This window comes from Bos indicus x Bos taurus, chromosome 5 (assembly GCF_003369695.1).
Source record: "Bos indicus x Bos taurus breed Angus x Brahman F1 hybrid chromosome 5, Bos_hybrid_MaternalHap_v2.0, whole genome shotgun sequence".
Classification (NCBI taxonomy): domain Eukaryota; kingdom Metazoa; phylum Chordata; class Mammalia; order Artiodactyla; family Bovidae; genus Bos; species Bos indicus x Bos taurus.
In genome coordinates this window covers 93,252,933-93,269,073 of record NC_040080.1, presented here as the reverse complement: position 1 = coordinate 93,269,073, position 16,141 = coordinate 93,252,933, and the positions used below count along the sequence as shown (strand labels likewise).

General features: G+C 49.2%; 1 protein-coding gene and 1 long non-coding RNA gene across 2 annotated transcripts; one reads left to right on the top strand and one right to left on the bottom strand.

Annotated features, from left to right (window-relative positions):
* Positions 1-4,422: 4,422 nt before the first annotated feature.
* KRT18 (keratin 18) lies at positions 4,423-8,261 on the bottom strand. The gene is made up of 7 exons (XM_027542967.1): positions 7,549-8,261; positions 6,685-6,767; positions 6,251-6,407; positions 5,541-5,705; positions 5,313-5,438; positions 4,903-5,126; positions 4,423-4,609 (listed from the first exon to the last, which is right to left on the bottom strand). The coding sequence occupies exons 1-7, from the start codon at positions 7,960-7,962 to the stop codon at positions 4,489-4,491; spliced, it is 1,290 nt and encodes a 429-aa protein (XP_027398768.1). The 5' UTR covers positions 7,963-8,261; the 3' UTR covers positions 4,423-4,488.
* A 2,668-nt stretch (positions 8,262-10,929) lies between these two features.
* Positions 10,930-15,182, top strand: LOC113893188. Its single transcript, XR_003511238.1, has 2 exons — positions 10,930-12,879; positions 14,567-15,182. It is a non-coding gene; the product is annotated as an uncharacterized LOC113893188 (long non-coding RNA).
* The last annotated feature ends 959 nt before the right edge of the window (positions 15,183-16,141 follow it).

The window sequence follows — 16,141 nt, the reverse complement described above, 5'->3', positions numbered from 1 at the left end:
AGGTCAAGCTTGCCATTTCCTTTTCTTAAGCTCATTAGTACAGCCAAAGCAGCCAGACCACACCAGAGTCCTTGATTTCCTTTTCCTTTCCTGCATTAGGAGGGAAAGCCATGGTGCTGACCCTCTGTACAGACTGGGTCTGACTCTCAACCTTGCCTGCCCATTGGAATCACCTACGGGCTTTTTGGGGCTTCCCAGGTGGCTCAATGGAAAAGAATCCATCCTCCAATGCAGTAGACTCAGGAGATGTGGGTTTGATCCCTGGGTTAGGAAAATCCCCTGGAGGAAGAGATGACAACCCACTCCAATATTCTTGCCTGGAGAATCCCATGGACAGAGGAGCCTGGTGGGCTACAGTTCATAGGGTCACAAAGAGTCAACGCGACTTAATGACTGAGCATGCACACCAGACTCTTAACGTTTGCCTTGAGTCCTGTGCCCCAACCTCAGAACAACTGAGTCAGAATATCTGGAGATGGGACCTGGCCTTGATATTGTTTATGAATCTCACCAGGTAATTCAAATGTGCATCCAAGGGCTGAGACTCCAACCCCTGCTTCCCCCCCACCCCACCCAAACCCCAGGTTTAAGTTGTAATGCACAGAGGAAAGAGTTTGGGACTGGGAATCTGGAAATGTAGTTTCCTGCGTTAAGCTTCTTCCTCTGTGGCTTCAGACCTGTCACATGATCTCTGTGAACCTCAGTGCCCACCTCTCTGGGCCAGAGCCAGTAATAACTGCTGCCTCGCATACTTCACAGGATTTTAATGGGATCAAATGCGTGAGCGCCCTGGGAACTGTAAGACATTGTCCAATGGGAGGGCTAGGCATACCAGATGTCTCATCTCAGGTTACTTCCATCATTTGCCTCAGTTGCAAGCACTGCTCGGGCTCTGCCAGGGACTTTCTGCTTCACCCTCGGGCAGGTGTGTGTGTGTGTGTGTGTGTGTTAGTCACTCAGTCATGTCCAACTCTTTGTGACCCCCTGGACTCTAGCCCACTAGGACCCTCTGTCCATGGAATTCTCCAAGCAAGAATACTGGAGTGGGTTGCCATTCCTTTCTCCAGGGGATCTTCCCGACCCAGGGACTGAACCCAGGTCTCTTGCATTGCAGGTGGATTCTTTACCATCTGAGTCACCAGAGAACCAGGTATACTTCCCATACTGTTTGCTGGGGTCAGTCTAGTCTCAGGCCTGTCTACTCGCTGTCCCACATAAGTCTCTTTGTTTTAGAGGCCTAAGAAAAGCTAGATTCCTCTTGACTAAATTTCAGCGAGGTGACTTTCCTGGCAGTCTAGAGGTTAAGACTCTGTGCTTTTACTGCAAGGGCACAGGTTTGACCCCTGGTGCGGGAACTCAGACCCCACATCCTGTGCAGCAGGCCCCCCCACCCCCGCCGCCCCGAATTCCAGTGATGGCCCACCAGCGCAGTAGAATACTTTGTCGGGGGCTCATCAGACTTCTGGGGCACTTGTGTGGTCAGAGGGATGTACTACTTGCCATGTGATACTTACACGTTTGGAAAATGGTGGAGAGGACCGCGTCAGACTTCTACCTCAATGGCCTTCCTATAACAAGTCTCAGAAAGTAAAGCTCAACCATCTTGCCCCAAGGTTTCATTTCCTGTAGACTCCTGCAAAGATTAGCGTTGGGGGATGATAACGGTTGGGAAAGAAGTCGGATAAGTGATTGTTATTTTATTCAGGGAAGGTAGGTTTAAGAAGGGTGAGAAACACCTCACTAGGGCACCTTGCTTTCAGGAAGGATGTTTTGAAGGACCCAGGTGACCTGCAGAAGCTCCCAGATGACCTCTCCTTGTGACTCAGGAAGAGTGACCCTTGCTGTGCTCACTTCATGTACCCTTTGACTCATCTTCTCTGGGGGAGCCTACTTTGGTAAAGATGCCCAATCCCTTCCTCTGGGGGCTTCCCTGGCCCTCGAGGCTGCCTGTCCTGGCGCCACTGTCCTCTGGGCCTCTCAAGGACAAAGGGGCTCTGGCAGTACTATCTTTAGCTTTTCTTGAAGGACCTTCATGTTTTTAGAGATTGCAGAATAAACACACTGTATTTCTTAAGTAAAAACTCAGTTTTCCATTTTAGTCGGAGATTCATTATCCTGGGGTCATCACATTTGCACTTTCCTGACTACAGTCTTCCTGGCTTGCTCTATCTGGCCTATAACACTTAACTTCTTGCTAACATGCTGTGTTGCAGTTAGTATCTGTTTCCCGTCACCAGAATATAAACTCCATGAGGACAGATATTTTGTCTATTTGGTTCACTGAAAATCCCTAGTGCCTAGAAGAGAGGCTGGTACATAGTAGGTGCTCAGTAAGTATTTGTTGAAAGAATAAATAAAAAATGCACATCCTTTTGATCATTAGGCTATGAGCCCCACGAGGTAGGGGCAGTACCAACTTTGTTTACCACATATATGCTGACAGGGCCTGGCACAAAGTAGGCACTGCATAAATGTTAATATTTGGTAATATGGCAGTCTAACGTCTCATTTTTAGGAATTTATAGATAAATTCCTAGATAAATTCCTAGATATGCTCACATATGACATATTACTTAGATATTAAATGCATAATAATCAATATTAATTGCAGCATTTTTGCAAAAACAAAACTACTGGAGACCAAGACATTCATTGCTAGAAGATCCGGGTTAAGTAAATTCATACTCCACACACTAAAATACCAAGCAGCTGTTCAAAATAATGAGACATATGATGTGAGATCAAATGTAATAGCCCCTTTCCCATCAAATGACAGTTTGGTTTTTTTTGCATTGCTGAGACCCGAGAGAAAATTACTGAGGATTCTTTTAAAATAATTATGCCAACATCATTCCTATACAGATGCAATAAGAAGTCTTATGTAAAATGGTATCATATTTTGTATGATGTTTCGCAAACTAGACAGATGACAAATTACTAAGGCAAGGATCAAAAAAAATCTAAATATCATTTCTCGAATTGGTCTGTGGAGCATGATTGAACCTTATACAGAGCAAGGTTCTGATTTTTTGAAAGAATTTGTAGAGTGTAGTAGTTACTCTGTATTGCAGATTAAAAGCAGATTTATGTGATATAAACATTCAACTGGACAATGGGTAGGAAAAATTAATTGAAATTGGCACCAAAACAGGATGTGTGACAGAATGCATAATCGTTGCAATTCTGTTTTTTTTTTCTCCCTCGATCCTGGACTAACAATTTTTTAGTAAATGGAATATGCATATGGATTCCAAATGAAGGTAGAAGAGATTACAAATTCACTTATCTGGGTTAAAAAAAAAAAGGTAGGTCTACATATATTGATTCAGAAAGGTATCCAAGACACACTGTGAAATTAAGAAAACAGAGTTTAAGAAATTGAGGTGCAGAACAAACAGTATAATCCTACATATACAAAATAAAATGTGTTTGTATGTCTAGTTTAAGAAACTTTTATAGTGGTTAACTGTGGGGAATGGAATGGGACATATTTAATTTTCTTTCCTTATTTCCTTTTGGATTTTGTGCATTTTAAAAATACTTTTAATTAAAAAGAATAAATTACCATTCCAATCAAGGCATGATTAATTTTAGCCATCCTTTTTTTTTTTCACTAGATGACACACTTCCAATCAAAAGGACCCAATTGTGCAACCAGGCAGTCATACTAAATAAGAAAGAGAAAGACGAATACCGTTTCACTTACATGTGCAATCTAAAATATGGCACGAATGAACCTGTCTACAAAACAGAGAGACTCAGACACGGAGATCAGACTTGTGGTTGCCAAGGGAGGAGATGGCGGAGGGAGGACTGGGAATTTGGAATTGTCAGGTACAAAGTATTATATACAGGATGGATAAATAAGGTCCTACTGTACAGCAGAGGGAACTATGTTCAATATCCTGTAACGAGCCATAATAGAAAAGAATGTAAAAAGAATAAAAAATGTTTCTATGAAGTAAAAGAAAATGGGATAGTATCTACTCCATTGGGTTGATCATGAGCATTACATGAAACAGCCTGGCAGAGGACCAAGCAAGAAGCAAATTTTGATAGTTGCAATGAACTATTACAGTTATTGACAAGAAACCCACTTATACACACACATCTGTCTTTGGCACAACTTCTTCCTCAGGCTCAGATTTGTACCAAGGAGCACTTGTCAGGTGGGAATTTATCATCGCCAGTTCACAATTCTATTGCAATTTTCCCCACTGCCCTTGGCCCATCTCATCTATTAGCTCCCTCTTATGTCTCTGAGAAGCTGTTTCCCAGAGCCCAGATACTTCCTCTGCCCATACCCCACTCGTATGAAACCCCTGCGCTTAGAGGTGATTTCTGCCTGATCAGAGAGACAGGTCTATCCGGTCAGGGCATTTGTACGCTCACAGTATGAAAACAGACACTGAAGACACAAAATGATATGCAATAACGTCTCAACTTTTATTGATCTCCTGCTCCCCAGGGGACCCTGCTTCTGCGGCCTCAGTGCCTCAGAACTTTGGTGTCTGAGGTCTCAGACACCACTTTGCCATCCACGAGCCTGAGGGTGGTGGTCTTCTGGATGGTTTGCCTGGAGTTGCTGCTGTCCAGAGCGTCGCCAAGACTGTAACAGAAGACAAAGCCCCAGTTATAAACAGCCCCGAAGAGAAAAGAGAAACAAGGAAAATGAAGAAAAATAAGCCTGGCATTACTTCCTAATTCCCCCTTAGCTGCTTAAGCCAAACTCCACCTGTGCCTTAAGAAGAGCTAGGGCCGACACTTGGTCAGTTCTCTTCTCGGGGCATGCACAGAGCACCAGCCCAATGCTCAGTGGGCCAATGAACAGGCATATGGGGGCTTGGGGATAAGTGGTAGCTTGATCCTAGCTTCTAGGGGTAGGAAAAGAGACTCACTCACCTGAAATCCTCCCCATCTTCCAGCAGACGGCGGTAGGTATTGATCTCAGCCTCCAGCTTGACCTTGACATTCAGCAGGGCCTCGTACTCCTGGGTCTGGCGTTGCCCCTCTGCCCGGGTCTGGGCCAGCTCTGACTCCAGGTGCAGGAGGACTCCGTTGAGCTGCTCCATCTGCATGGCATATCGGGCCTCCACTTCCCTCAGGCTGTTCTCCAAGCTGGCCTTCTGCAGGGGCACAGGGAGGAGGGTGGGGTGAGACAGAGTGGAGAGAGAGACTCTGCAGCTTTCAGCCCTCTTTGAAACTTTGTTGAGTGCCTACTATTTGCCAGGCACTAGGCTAGTGGGTAGGAGCAGTGGGAAATGCAATGGGAGAAACAACTGTTCCTAGTGAAAGGAGCTGAGGGTTCTTACCAGATTTCTCATGGAGTCCAGGTCGATCTCCAGGGACTGGACAGTGCGCCTCAGCTCCGTGAGGGTCATCTCAGCAGCTCCTATCTCAGCGGTCTGCGAGGTGACCACTGTGGTGCTCTCCTCAATCTGCAGGGTAGATATGGTCCTCAGGTTCCTCCTTCTCCATCAGCCTCCCTCCCGCACCCTCATGCCTCTGTGCTGAGCCTGGCATCCATCACTCTCTCGTACCTGCTGGGACCAGTACTTGTCCAGCTCCTCTCGGTTCTTCTGAGCCAGCTCGTCATACTGGGCCCGGATGTCTGCCATGATCTTGCTAAGGTCCTGAGGTTTGGGGGCATCCAACTCCACGGTCAGCCCAGAGTTGGCAATCTGGTTTTGTAGACCCTTTACTTCCTAAAAGAGAGAGGGACAAATGTTGAGGAAGGTTTCAGGGTCAGAGCTCTAGGAAGCCTCTTTATCTGTGACTGCCTCTTCCAGGAGTCCTACAGGATCAGTTGGGGAACAGAACTGAGGAATCTTTTGACTTTGCTCTCTGGGCAATGCCAATTCTGGGCTTCTACTCCATATGGGTAAAATGCCCACTGTTAACCACACATGCCTGTTGCTCACAGGTGGTGGTTTCTCTCTCCTTTCTTCACCCTGTCCCTCCATCTACAGACTATTCCTTGCACCTTCCTCCCTCACCATCCTCTATCACATCTCACCTCTACTGCTAGCTGTTTCCACCTTGGTCCTCATCTCATCCTCTCACCCATGTCTTTTTGACCTCACCATGCTCTAATTCCGGTTAACCACTGAGCATGGCAACAGTCTGATTAAGAAGTGCTTAGGCTGGTAGTTCTCAACTTCCCTGTAAGTCTTCTTGTACGTGGCTTGCTCCATCTACTCCCCAACCCTGACTTGTCTTGACCCCCTGGTGGCCAGGGGCCACTGCTTGCCTCCTCATGGTTCTTCTTCATGAAGAGCAGCTCCTCCTTGAGAGCCTCGATCTCAGTCTCCAGCTGCAGCCGGGTGACATTGGTGTCATCGATGACCTTGCGGAGCCCGTGTATGTCACTCTCCACAGACTGGCGCATGGCCAGCTCTGTCTCATACCTACGGGGAGTGGAGGTGATCAGAAGGGCCCCGCCTCTGGTCCCAAACCTTCTCAACCCATGCCACCTCCTAAAAGCAGCCTTATGCACACCAGCCACCTGAAGTCAGGAATCAAGCACTAAGCCTCTGAACACCATTCCTGGCACTTGGGGGGCAGAGTTCTTCACACTGAGTTACATTAAGAATAAATTGATGATGCTTTACTCTCATCCACCCAGCTCCACCCACAACTGAACAAAATCCCCTTGACCCCAGCTTCCTAAACCCCCAGCCTTACTTGACTCTGAAGTCATCAGCAGCAAGACGGGCATTATCAATCTGCAGAACGATGCGGGCGTTGTCCACAGAATTTGCAAAAATCTGGGTATATTGTAAACAGAGGTCGCTCCATGAATAGGTGTTAAGTGATGAGGTGGGCTGAGTGGAGGGTGTTATGTGTCTCTGAAAAAACCTTCCGGGTCCCTGGAATAACCAGAGGCTCTCCTCCTATACTTAGGCCCTTCCATTTGTGCTCCTCATACTGCTCCCTCCCTTCCCGGACTTCCAAATTCCACCTTTCCCAGTCTCCTACTGACTCTCTTTCTAGGCCTCTGCTGGCTGGCCTGTCTACTAAATGAGCAGCTACTGAAAAGTCCTCTCCCAGGTTCCCTCCTGCTGTTTTTAGTGCACCTGCTCAGCGCAGGCCCCATTGGCCTCTCCCACAGGTAGGCCGTGTGTTTACTCCAGGATGACTCAGCCTTAGCCACATCCGCTTAACCCCTCCAACTGTCTTCCAGAAGCTGGAGTGTCTGGGTCCTCTGTGTGGGCCTGTTTCGCCTCCCTGCATGCTGTCCGCTCCTCTGTGAAGCTCCCCCTCCTCTTCCCACTCTCCCCTGTGGAAGCTATCCGTGCCCTTTCACCCACCCTTGGGGTCCCCGTGAAGCGGGGGTGGGGAGGCGGTGTGTGTGGAAATCCGGGACATCCCTAATCCCCGACGGGTGGAGTTGGGGGCGGGGCGGGAGATAGGGAGGGGAGAGGAGTGCATACACCTCCCCCTACTAAAATTCCTATCCTTGGGGTAGGGGGAGGAGAGAGAAGGGAGAGGGTGACTGGAGGGTCACACTGGTTGGGAGTGGGAGCCACTCCCGCCGTGCCCGCTTACCTGAGCCCTCAGGTCCTCGATGATCTTCAGGTAATGCGCCCAGTCTCTGACCTGGGGTCCCTTCTTCTCCAGGTGTTCCCGGATTTTGCTCTCCAGTCTCCGGTTATCCGCCTCCAGGCTCCTCACCTTCTCCAGGTAGGAGGCCAGGCGGTCATTCAGGTCTTGCATGGTCTCCTTCTCGCCCTGGATGCCCCCTACACCCACCAGACCCCCGGCCATCCCGGCGCCCAGGTTCCCGGACCCCCAGCCGCCCCGGACGCTGGTGGTGCGGGACACGGAGATCCGGGAGCCCGAGCCCCCGGCGCCTGCATAGACGCTGGCCGCGCTGCTGACCGGTCGGACCCGGTGGCCCGACGACTGCACGGAGCCCAGGGACCGGTAGTTGGAGAAGGTGGATTGGGTGCTGAAGCTCATGATGCTTGTTCGCGAGGAAAGAGCGAGGCCAGGACTCAGGTGCTGGGTCGTGGAGTGTGTGAGGTCCGCAACTCAAGTTATAGCTCCCAGGGATGGGGGCGGGGGTGGGGAACGGCCCGGCAAGCCCCGCCCCCGCCATCAGAGTCGCCGCGGAAGCCTGGGTCACAGGTGGGACCGCGGGGACTTGGCGCCCTCGGTTCCTCACCCTCCCGGCCTTTCCCCGCCCCCTCTGCACCGCCCCACCAAGGCCTCCCTCCACCCCCCAGGGAGGAGGTGAGTGAGTGGGACCGGGCCTGCCAAGGGCAGAAGGTGAAGTTGACTCTGGCAGCTGGGATTTCAGGGCAGGAAATGACGTTATTGTACCCCCCTTTCCCAGGTGGAGGGAGGTACTGGCCTCGTAGAGAATTTGGGGGATGAGTGTCGAGTTGTGTGTGTCCTTGTCCTCAGCCTGCAGGCCAAGTTCTCGCCTGCAGGGGGCGTCTCGGGGGAAATCCCAAAGCCCCAGGAGTCTTGGGGAAGAAAAGCTGGGGGCTGGCAGAGAGGAAGAGAGACGCCATCCTGAGCTTCAAGTCCCGCTGGTTTACTCTCGCCCCTCCTGCCCGTTGTTCCCTAGCACACACTCAGACGTGTGCTGTCATTGCCCACAGACACACTCACTCACCAGTTACACTGACTCCCGAAAACTCACCCTGAACCTCCCCTCCCCTGTGCCTCAGCTCACTCCCATGGAGGTCTGGTCTACTTGGGAGTGCTTTGTGGTCTCAGCTGGAGTCCTCACTTCAACACACCTGTGTATCAGCCTTACCCACACCCTTGGGTAAACAATTTCTGAGCACTCGCAGTTCAACAAATATTTGTTAGGCACCTACTGTGTGTCAGGCCCTGCTCTAATTGCCTGGACAGCAGCAGGGAGAAAAGACCAGTAATCCCTCATGGAGACTGTCTGAGAGGAGAAACATTCTAGCTGAGACTCAGCCCTGGTGGCCAGCTCTCTCTCCCCTTACCAGGACTTTTCTGCAGGCCCCCTGCTTCTCCTCCAAAGGCTCTCTGAATCCCATGCCTGTCTCCAGGGGGCTGCCTCCTCCAGGAAACTTATGTCAGGACATGGGTGAGACGATGGAGGTAGGGAAGTACCCTTTTCCCCTTCACCTCAGAACCTGGATGGTGACCCCCTACTGAATGAACTGGAGGAATCCTGAGATACTGGGCCTTCAAGTCTGTCACCACCGCCAGCTCGTTTGGCTGGCAGGGCCTGGCATTACAGGCCTGTCTGTACTCTTTGCTCTGGAGTGGACCTATCGATTCTTATCGAGCTGCCAGCTGAACTGAAGAGAAGGGGGCAGACAGGAAAGGAGGCCTGGGAAGAGAAGGAGTCCCAGGAATAATTAGGTCGGTGGACGAGGCAGGCACAGGTCAAATGAGGGACTTGGCCCTGGATCATCCCAGTCCTGGCATCCTCTGCTGGGGCGAGGCCCCTACCCAGCGCCCCGCACCAGCAGGAGCTGGCTAGGGGAGGTCAGAGTAGGAAATGGCCAGGGGAGGGTTAGGGTCTGCTGAAGGCCAAGAGGCAAATGAAATGCAAATTTGCATACAAATGAATGACCACTAGGTTTGCCTGGAAGATTTCTGGGAGCTTAGAAGTCCCAGCCAGTCAAAGGGGTTTCTCCTGCTTTCACCTTCACATTCTCCCACGAGGTTCCAGAATTGTCTTGTTGTGTAGAATTGCACAATAAGGGGTAGAGATTACATATATGAGGTATTGCCTTTGCTGTTTTTGCTTAACTTGAAGTCAGCCAATTTGGGTACGTTGCCAGCTGTGTGACCTTGGGGAAGTTACTTGACTAGGCACTTCAGTTTCTTCTCTTGTAAAAGGAGAAGAAAGCAAGCGTGACCAGTCTATCTCCTGGGATGGCAGTGGATACTTATGTTAATTATCACTCACTCATTCACTGAACAAATGCTGTTTACTTACTATTGGGTAAATCTCCAAAAGGGCAGATGTCTCCAGGATATAAGGACTCTTTCTAAGTCACTTAAGACCCCTGGGGGACTTTGAATTCCAACGGGGATCAGGTCCAGATCTAAGGGTTCTTATCTAAGCTCTTTCCAGATCATTCTCTGACTGCTGCCTGACTCCAACAGCCTGGGACATTTTGGGGCCTGGGGAGGGAGGCGCTGTCTGGGGGTGGTGGAGGAGCACTGCCAGCTGGGTCTTATCTCCCGTAGCTGATGTTAGTGACCACATTCCTGACCTCTTGCAGCAGTGGGGCAGATACCGACCTCAGGTTTCCAGCACCAGCCTGCCCTTTTCCACCACATCTAGATTGCTCTGTGGTTCAGAGCCTTTTCACTTTTATCTGAGTGTCTCTGGGAGAGCTGGGGAGGGGGCATTTTTGAGCACCCTGGTTCCCAGCACTGAGGCTCTGAGTTGGGGGTGGGAGGCCAGGTGGGAAGGGGGATGGGTGATAGTGAGGCCAGTCCCGGGTGAAGGGGGAGCAGGAGGGGCCCTGCTGAGAGAGGCCAGAACAAAGACATTGAAGAGAAGGCTAGCTGAGTAAAGAGACTTGGCTGAGGTGGGGGTCCTGAAGGAGGGGAAATGGTCCCCACCCCCATCCTGCCCTGGGTTCCGGTGTCCTGCTGAGGGGTCGCTGGGGAGCTGGGAACCTGAGAGACAGGTTTAATTCCTGAGTAAATTCTGAGATGACCCTGATAAGGAGGGGTCAGCTCTTTCCTTCCCCCTCCTGGCACTCTCCCAGGGAGGGCGGGAGCCACAGCCCTGGGAGAACTAGATAGTGGGGGGATTAAGGGATTGGGGGATCATGAGGGCCTGGAGCCCCTTAGGCTTTGCTTTATCATTTAGGCTATAAATTTTGTACCCAACCCTGAGGAGGTGGTTGTTTAGAAAAGGAACTGAAATGTGAGGGTGGGGGTCTATGGCGGGGAGTTATGGGGTGGGGTGAGGATTGGGCACGTGTCTGATTCTCCTCATCTTCTCCAACAACTGAAGGATAGAGAATGACTCCAGACAGGATTTCCAAAAGTGTGTGTGTTACAGGCAGTGAGAGGTCCTTGCAGGGACAGTAGGGGGCAGTGAGGCGGGTGAGCAGTTGGCCTAGGAGGCTCCCTTCAGCTCCCCTCAGTGGAGGGCCTGGCTTGCAGGCTGCCCACAGGAGGACTGCAAGGGGTGCTGAGTCAGGGGCAAAGCCTGAGAGGAAGAGAATAGACAGGGGAGGGGGCGGGAGTGAAACCCGAGGGAAAAGAGTCTGAGGCTGTGTGAGAATTCCTGGCATGTAAGGGAAGCTCCCTAAGTGACTTTGATTCAAACCATTAATGAAAAGGGGGTTCTAGGAGAGGCAGTGGTGGGGGTGGGGGTCAGGAAATGTGGTTAGGAAGGCTGTGGAGGCCGGTGGGATGATGGGGATGGCAACTGGGTTGGGAGCAGGAACCCATGAGAATCCCTCATGACTTTTGGGAATTTCTTTGAAAGTGTCCCTGCCCGCTGTGGAGGCCCTGGACCTGCCTGTCCAGTGTCAGTAGCAGAGGGCTTCTGAGGGTTCTGTCCAGGCCCTGTCCCTCGGGTTCGGAAGATCAAAGAAGGCTCTGGTACTTTTATATCATTGCTTCAGTTGGATTTGTATCCTGGCTTATTTTCCAGGGATAAAGGTCAGCCCTGAGAAGCATTTAGCTGTCCAGGAATCTCCAGTGATAAAGCTCAGAGAAATCGGGCCCTTCCGGAGTCCCCTCAGCTCCCTGGGGTCCCCTGCAGTCTCCTCTGACAAAGGCAGCTCTCACCTACCAGGGCAGGGGTGGCCGCTCCTATTCTTATAACCTCTTCCCCTTCCCTACTTCTGCCCCTGGTGCTCCTGGTCACTCTCCAGGTACCTCAATGCCATCCCCCAGCCCATCACCTCTTTTCAGTCTGCCAAGAGGTGGGTGTCCAAAGACCTGGGTTCAGGGTTCCACTGCTGGCTGGGTGAGCTTGGGCAAATTTACCTGCCTTGGTCTCTTCAGTTGTAGAATAAGGATAGGAGTTATATGTACAACTAGAGTTTTCATGAGGATCAAATGTGACAGTCTGCCTGGAAGAGCTTGGACAGCAGAATAAGCTAGTCAGTTTCCTTTCTTTTCTGGTTTGCCCGCATTTATTCCTTTTCTTCCCAGACCCTTTATTTCACTCTCACTACCTTCTAGCCTTCTGCTCCCTGCTCGTCACTATTTCTTTTACTTTCATCTTGAGCACGGGGCAGGGTGACTAAAACTGAGTCTATGGAAAAGGGATGAAATGGAAAAGTAGAGTGTCTGAGAACCATTTCAAACTCGTCCCATCAACGTCCACATCTCTATCAGCCTCTCTCGCTTTGGCTTTGAACCTGGCAGATCTACCAGCAATGTCTGGGGAAACTGGCAGCTAGACAAGCAGCGTTACAGCTTGAGTGAGGCATGGGGTATGGAATGCAGCTTATGGGGCCAAGGCTAGCCCTCAGGGCCTTTGCACAAACTGGAGGAAGTCAGCTTCCTTGTCTCTTTGGCCTGGTGCCCTTGTGCAATGACCGACTTGCACAGGCAGATGTGGTAGCCCTGTCTGAAGCCACCCCCCTTGGGGATTTGGGGAAAACCCTGGTGTGGATGAGCTGGCCTGTGATAAAAGATCAGACAAAAAAAGTGGGCCGAGTCTGCACAAAGGGACCCAAGGCAAGAAGAGGAGGAAGAGACAGAGGAAAAAGAGAGGAGAAAGGAGAGGAGGTCCAGATGCCTGTCCGCTCCCAAAAGAGACCAGGGGAGAGGGCTGTCATGAAAGCCAAAGAGAAGGAATTTCAAGGAGGGGCGGACACACACAGAGATCAAGGGGGCTGAGGACAAGCACAGCACTTCCGATAAAGCGATGGAGACCAAAGCCAGGTGCTGAAAGGACAAGGTGTAAGTGGTTAGTGCTGAGTGGAAGCAGAATGTCAACTTTTCTTTTTAAGAAGTTTGGGGTAATTCCCTGGTAGTCCAGGGGTTAGGACTTTGAGCTTCCACTGCTGGGGTCCAGGTTCAATTCCTGGTCGGGGAGCTAAAATCCTGGACTGAGTGGTTGAGTGGCATTGCCAAAAGAATGTTTGTATATACATGAACATATATATGTATGTATATACAAACTTTTTGTGTGTATATATATATATGTATAATATGTATGTGTGTAGATTTTGTTTGTTTAGCTGTTTAGTCTCTAAGTCATGTCCAACTCTTTTGTGACCCCATGGATCCCATAGACTGTAGCCCTCCAGGCTTCTCTTGTCAATGGGATTTCCCAGGCGAGAATACTGGAGTGAGTGGGTTGCCATTTCCTTCTCCTGGAGATATTCCCAACCCAGGGATCCAAGCTGGGTCTCCTGCATTGCAGACAGATTCGTTACCATCTGAGCCACCAGGGAAGCTCCGTGTGTGTATCTTTTTTAAAAATAGTTTTATGTATTGTTGGCTGGGCTGGGTCTTCCTTGCTGCATGGGCTTTCTCTAGCTGCAATTCGTGGGCTTCTCGTTGCAGTGGCTTTTTTGTTGCAGAGCATGGGCTTAGTAGTTGTGGCACATAGGCTTAGTTGTCCAGCAGTATGTGGAATCTTTCCCGACCAGGGGTCGAACCTGTGTCCCCTGCATTGGCAGGCAGATGCTTTACCACTGAGCCACCAGGGAAGCCTCCTGTGTGTGTATCTTTAAACAATAAAGAAACCGCCTGCAATGCAATAACTGGGTTCAACTAAGTTTGTCAGGGATGGAAAGGAGAAAATGGGGTGATATCTTGGTGTAGGTAGCAAGGTTGATGAAAGGTGTCCTCAGGATAGTACTTGGTACTCTTTAGCCAGGCTGATCAACAATTAAACAAGCGATGACAATGGAGTGAGGTTGGCGCTGTGCCTAAGAGGCTGGAGGACCTGACATTTCAGCTGGACCCTGAAGAGTGCTAGTGCTAGCAGGTGGCACACCTGGGGTTTGCCTGATGTAACCTCTACGTGTCTCTGCCTCCCCCCAGTGTGAAGAGCAGGACAGACGAAAGGAGTCTATGTCTACATGCATGTGGTACACTAGGTTATGTGAATGGTTTTGAAATCCCAGTGAAGGTCACATAACATGGCTATGATGAGGTCAGCCACATAAGAATCTGTATCCTCAGGGAATATCTTGCTGAAAGAGGGAGGGAGTGGTGGAAACTCAGAAGCAAGGGAATCTAGGCTTACCACATTGTTGAAATAGACTCTTGGGGGTGGGTTGAGTGGGAAAGCTAAGGCAAAGAAAACCTCAGATGAAAAGGAGTTTAGGGCTTGGGAGCTGACATGACGGATGGCAGCAGCTGTCTGGAAAACAAGGGAGCGTGCAATGTGGTGTGTCAGAGAGGAGACTGTCAGAATTTGAGGTCAGAGCTGATATCATTCTAGCGTGGCCAAAGGTGCTGAAAATCACCTAGTTAAGCATCTTAAGGAAAAGAAAGGATAGGGAAAAAAGCATACATTTTAGAGTCAAACAGATCTAATGTTCTAGTTCTGTTGTTTGCCTGCTGAGTGACGTCGTTCATGTCAGTACCCAAGCCAGTGAACTTCTCTGTCTAACAGTTTCCTCATCTGTTGCAGGAATTAAACCAGCCTGGTAGGGCCTGGAGCATCACAGGTGCTCCCCTGCCTCCTTCTTCTGGAAGAATTATCAGCACGGAGGTTCAAGTCTCTCAGTTTGGTTCAGTTCCACAGTGAGCTGGGGATACAGAGATAAATAAGAATTAACAGCGATAATCAAGGAGAAGACTATTAGAGGGGACAGATAACTGTATGATACGTGCTATGAAACGTCCTGAAGTACTATCAGAAGATGGAATAATTCATCCATTCATTAACAATTTATAAGGCAACTGTTTTGTTCCAGCCATGTTCTAGGCTTTGAGGGTACAGCAAAGAAAAGTCAGATGAGGTTGTTGCTCTTACAGAGGTCACATTTTATGTGTTGAAGGATTGGGATCATGGAGAACCTCATGTAGGAGGGAATGCGCTGAACTTCAAAAAATGAGCAGGAACTTGCTAGAGAAACGAGGGGGTCAGGAGAACTCTTTCCAGGTAAAACAACCGGCACTGAGACCGGTTACAGTCTCCAACAGAGTCCCCTCCTCTGAGTTTCAGATCTGTATCTCCTGAACATCACTGGGTATGGTAGCCAGTTGATTTCCAATAAATCTTTTTTCATGTTTTTACCTTTTTATTTTTGGCCTCACCTGGAAGCTTGTAGGATCTTTGAACCCATGCCCTCGACAGTGAAAGCATGACATCCTAAACACTGGAATTCCCAAAGAAATCTTAAAGCTATTAGATTTAAGGCATCTGTTTTTTTTTTTCCTCTTTCTTTAAAAAAATTCAGGAATAAAAGCACCATATGACCCAGCAATCCCACTCCTAGGCCTATACCCTGAGGAAACCAAAATTGAAAAAGACACATGTATCCCATTGTTCATTGCAGCACTATTTACAACAGCTAGAACAGGGAAGCAACCTAGATGTCCATCGACAGATGAATGGATAAAGAAGCTGTGGTACATATACACAGTGGGATATTACTCAGCCATAAAAAGGAACGCATTTGAGTGAGTTCTAATGAGGTGGATGAACCTAGAACCTATTATACAGAGTGAAGTGAGTCAGAAAGAGAAAGATAAATATCATATTCTAATGCATATATATGGAATCTAGAAAAATGGTACTGAAGAGTTTATTTATAGGGCAGCAATGGAGAAATAGACATAGAGAATAGACTTATGGACATGTGGAGAGGGAAGGAGAGGGGAGTTGTATGGAAAGAGTAACATGGAAACTTACATTACCATATGTAAAATAGACAGCCAATGGGGAATTTGCTGTATGGCTAAGAAACTCAAATAGGGGCTCTGTATCAACATAGAGAGGTGGGATGGGGAGGGAGATGGGAGGAAGTTCAAAAGGGAGGGGATTATATGTATACATATGGCTGATTCATGTTGAGGTTTGACAGGAAACAACGGAATTCTGTAGAGCAATTATCCTTCAATTAAAAAATAAATAAATTGAAAAATTCAGATTTATTGAGGTACAATCTGCATACAATAATGTTCACTCTTTTAGGGATACAGTTCGATGGGTTTTGACAAATAATACAGTTATAGATCTGCCACCATAAATCAAGATATA

Excerpts from the sequence above, each read along its gene's own strand:
- KRT18 (XM_027542967.1), bottom strand. The coding sequence starts at position 7,962 with ATGAGCTTCAGCACCCAATCCACCTTCTCCAACTACCGGTCCCTGGGC. Across the intron at positions 5,706-6,250 it reads TGAAGAAGAACCATGAGGAG|GAAGTAAAGGGTCTACAAAA; the intron begins GCAAGCAGTGGC and ends TCTCTCTTTTAG. Across the intron at positions 4,610-4,902 it reads GAAGATGGGGAGGATTTCAG|TCTTGGCGACGCTCTGGACA; the intron begins GTGAGTGAGTCT and ends CTTCTGTTACAG.